This window comes from Macadamia integrifolia, chromosome 8 (genome assembly GCF_013358625.1).
Source record: "Macadamia integrifolia cultivar HAES 741 chromosome 8, SCU_Mint_v3, whole genome shotgun sequence".
NCBI classification, from domain to species: domain Eukaryota; kingdom Viridiplantae; phylum Streptophyta; class Magnoliopsida; order Proteales; family Proteaceae; genus Macadamia; species Macadamia integrifolia.
The window spans coordinates 25,636,813-25,641,078 of NC_056564.1; the positions used below are offsets into that span (position 1 = coordinate 25,636,813).

The 4,266-nt window shown below is 38.1% G+C and overlaps 1 protein-coding gene across 1 annotated transcript in view; it reads right to left on the reverse strand.

Moving 5' to 3' along the window:
- The window catches only part of LOC122086836 (receptor-like protein 36), a 6,825-nt gene extending 5,104 nt beyond the window's left edge, over nt 1-1,721 (reverse strand). The window contains exon 1 of the mRNA XM_042655781.1: nt 15-1,721. Coding sequence (XP_042511715.1) covers nt 15-1,721 — 1,707 coding nt within the window. The remainder of the gene's footprint in view (nt 1-14) is intronic.
- Nucleotides 1,722-4,266: the final 2,545 nt, after the last annotated feature.

The window sequence follows — 4,266 nt, forward strand, 5'->3', positions numbered from 1 at the left end:
GTGAGGTCATTTGCAGATGAATTGAGCCCCATGAGTGCTTTAAGTTCCCCAATTGCTACTGAAATATTTCCTCGAAACTTGTTGTAAGAAAGATTTATGGTGGTGAATGTTTCTATGACCTTCTCCATCTCCAAACTTATTCCTTTGATTACAATCTCGAGTGTAACTTGATAGCCAGAATCTGAACCTATATAATTGACCAGTTGAGGTATATATGTATCCAACATTGATTTCCATTGACAAATGTATTCCAGTGGCAACTTCCCTGTAAATCTGTTTAGAGAGATATCAAACACATGCAACATTGGGAAGGGCGAATGAGAATCAACAGCCTTTGATTTTTGTATTATGGGGCCATAGAATTTGTTAGATTTCAAAACCAAAACACGCAATTGGGGTAGGTTTTCCAACCAAAAGGGGAAGGTGCCGCTCAACTGGTTGTTCCCAACATCTAACACCTCCATATCCTTGCAATTTTCCAATGATCTTGCTAATTTCCCCCGTATTCGATTCCCATTGACTTTGAATATCTGTAGTTTGCATCCTTTGGTGTAAGCATCAGGAATGGTCCCATCCAAGTTGTTCTGCTCTAGATTTAGGACACTTAGATTGCCAACCAAACAACCAAAATACTTGGGAATCATACCGCTCAATTTGTTATAGGACAAATCAAGAAACTTAAGATTAGTTCCACTACAGGTGTTGTGGGAGAAGCCATCGAGTATGTCATTGAATTGGTTATGTGACAAATCTACATACTTCAATGATGGGATAGACACTAGAGAAAATAAATATGGAATCCTCCCTGAGAAAAGGTTGCTTTCAATTGCTAGTACTTTGAGATTTGGATAAAGAGTAAGGCCTATGTCTCGTGGAAGGCTCCCATGCAATTGGTTATGTCCAAGAGACAAATATTCAAGAGATGAGAGATTATATAGTGCGGCTGGGAACATACCAGATAGCTTGTTTTGGTGGAGAGAAATAACTTCAAGAGAAGAGAGATTGTATAGTGAGACAGGGAACATACCAGATAGGTTGTTTCCTTCGAGTGCAAGATAGTACAAGTTTGTTAGCTGACCAAGGGATTCGGGAATGCTCCCCTGCAGTCCATTTCCACCCAAAGAGATAACTCGGATGGAGGAAGTATTCCCAAAACAATTTGGTATTTCTCCTGTTAAGCCACTATCACGAATAGAAATTACCTCCAACTTTGACAAAGACGTAAATATTTCAACCGGAATCTTCCCAACAAGATCGTTATAGGAGAAAAGAATTTCTCTTAGATGAGTACAGTTGACCAAACTGGTAGGAAGCTCTCCTTCAATAGTATTGTTTGTAAAATCAATGTAATGTAGTCGAACCAAATTACCGATTTCTTGGGGGATTTTGCCATGGAAACTATTGTTTGCAACGTCGAGGAAATGAAGAAAAGTGAGATTTCCTATGGAAGGAGATATGATTCCTCCCAAGCCCTTCCCTTTTAAAACCAAGCTGATAACCCTTTGTTGATGACGATGGCCACATGTAATCCCCACCCAGTGGCAGAAATTGATGGAATCGTTCCAAGAAATTAATGATCCATGCGGATCATAAATTTGTTTCTTGAACTTCAGCAAAGCAAGTTGATCTGTCTCATTCTCCACAATCCTTCTACCAGTGACAGATTCTAGCCTCAAAGAGCTCCCTAGAAGGAGAATGAAAGCTAGAAGCTGAAGCGCCATCAGAATCAAATTTTGGGACGCAAATCCAGAAACCAGGCAATTTTGAGCTGCGATACTAGGGGTAACTGCTTTGTTAATGTCTTTGAGAGTAAATTAGTATTCTATTTAAAGGATAGTGCTAAGCAACAACGGCAATATTCCACCATGGAAAGCACCTGGATGGTGCAAACAAGGAGGGGCCTAACTCACCTTCAACAAAGAAGGAGGAGCATCTTTCATGGGTATTGTGGTACCCCCCTCCCCCCTCTTCTTTTTCCCTCCTGCATCATGAGTTATGATCACTGTTAAGAAATTAAAGTAGTCAAAAATGTGGAGCGTTCATTTCTTCAATCCGATTGCTTTAAGACTTTGACTTTGTCTTCCAATTTCCATTATAGAGCTAGTGACTCAAGTTCGTTTAGATTTTTCAACAAAAATTAAATTTTAATCTGGAGGCTATTCCCTGATAAGTTGAGCACTTCAAGTGATTTTAAATTACCCATTAATTGCATCTAGAATGTGTTCTCTTAAGTTGCTTGGGAAGGAAGAAATCAACTTGGGGGAATTGTGTAATGAGACCACCAAAGCAATTTGTTAGATTATATGATAAGAAACCGGAATTTCGAGAGACTTAATTTTCTACGAATAAGAGAAGTATCATTCAATTGATTTTCCTTAATATCTAATACCTTGAATTCCATATAGTTCGCCAATGACATTGGAATTTTTCTTTGAAGCATATTTTTATTGATTTCAAGTTTATGCAGACTACATCATCCACTAGAGGAGTTCATCCATGTATTTGTTGCTCTCAAAATTTAGCACCTTCAAATTGCTATTGTTGAGGCATATAATGTTAAAGCTAAAATAAGAATTTTTTTTTTTTTCAAGTTTCCACAAAAAAATCAAAGTAGGATCTATGTGGAAAAGAGAAAATCAAACCCATTATAACCTATTGTTTTATCCTCCACTCATTAAAGTGGGATCAAAGTGGGACAACTGGATATGGGAACTAGAAATAGAGAAGAAGAAACTAAACCCATCATAACTTGAATTTTATTATTATTTTATTATTTTTTTTACCTTGACTTATGACTCACCCTGTTGGTTGGAGCTTACTAGTTAATTTCAACCCTATTTCCTCACATAACCAATTCAATGGTATACTCGATGACTTCCCTCACAACAATAACAAATCTTGCAGCTCTTGATTTGTCCTATAACAAATTCAGAGATTTCTCATAATTTTAGAGAGGCAAACTCGGTTGCTGACTTTTTTGGCGCGTGATGCAACAAAAACTAGGATTTCAGGCTATAATATTATATTTCCTAATCATGTGTCGGAGCTGATTAGGAGGGACTCTGAAGGAAGACCAAACTTTCGATTTTGAGTGGTGCTGCCCTTCCCCTGCTGATGGCAATGCCGAAGGTGGGCGTAAGGCAGTGATTTTCTTTTGTTTTTTGATGGCTTTTGATGTTTTCATTCTCTTTTCCCAATATTAATAATATTGCCATATTCTAGCGAAAAAAATATAACATATTGAGAGGTGTGGTTCTCAAGTGTTTTGGTCACATAGTAATTGGCAATCTATCTGTCCTAAATCTAGAGTGGAACAACTTGCATGGGCCATTCCTGATGCTTACAGAGAAGGGTGCAAACTACTATTTGCAACATTGAGGAAATGAAGAAAAGTGAGATTTCCTATGGAAGGAGATATGATTCCTCCTAAGCCATTCCCTTTTAAAACCAAGCCGAAAACCCTTTGTTGATGACGATCTCCACATGTAATCTCCACCCAGTGGCAGAAATTGATGGAATCGTTTCAAGAAATTAATGATCTATACGGATCATAAATTTGTTTCTTGAACTCCAGCAAAGCAAGTTGATCTGTCTCATTCCCCACAATCCTTCTACTGGTGACAGATTCTAGCCTCAAAGAGCTCCCAAAAAATAAAATGAAAACTAGAAGGTGAAGTGCCATCATAATCAAATTTTGGTATTCAGCTACAAAGAACATGCAATTTTGAGTTGGGATACTGGGGGTAGCTACTTTGTTAATGTCTTTGAGAGAAAAGTACCCTATTTAAAGGATAGTTCCAAGCAACAACAGCAATATTCCACAAAAAAAGATTAAATACTTCACCAAACGCTAGCTAGGCCTTAGATGCTTGATTACCTAAATGACTTAAAAATTAGTTTCTATGCCTTTTTTTTTTTTGCTAAGGACGGGTATTCAGACCTAGTCCAGCGGGCTCATACTGATCCCACAACCGCATGGACCGAATCATACCGAGGTTGAGCACTAAACACCCCCAAGTGAGTGGCCTAAGGTGTCCCTAGTGGGAGTCGAACTTAGGACGTCCGAGTTTATGGCTTGTACCAAGTTTGTTGCTCACCAAATGCACTACCCCCTATGCTTACCAACATGAAAACCATGGAAAGCACATTTGATGATGCAAACAAAGAGGGCATAACTGACCTTCAACCAAATGTGGCCTTATTTTATTTTTTTTTGCTAAAAAATGATCTTTAGAAAAAGAGAAGGAAAGATACATCAACAAAAAA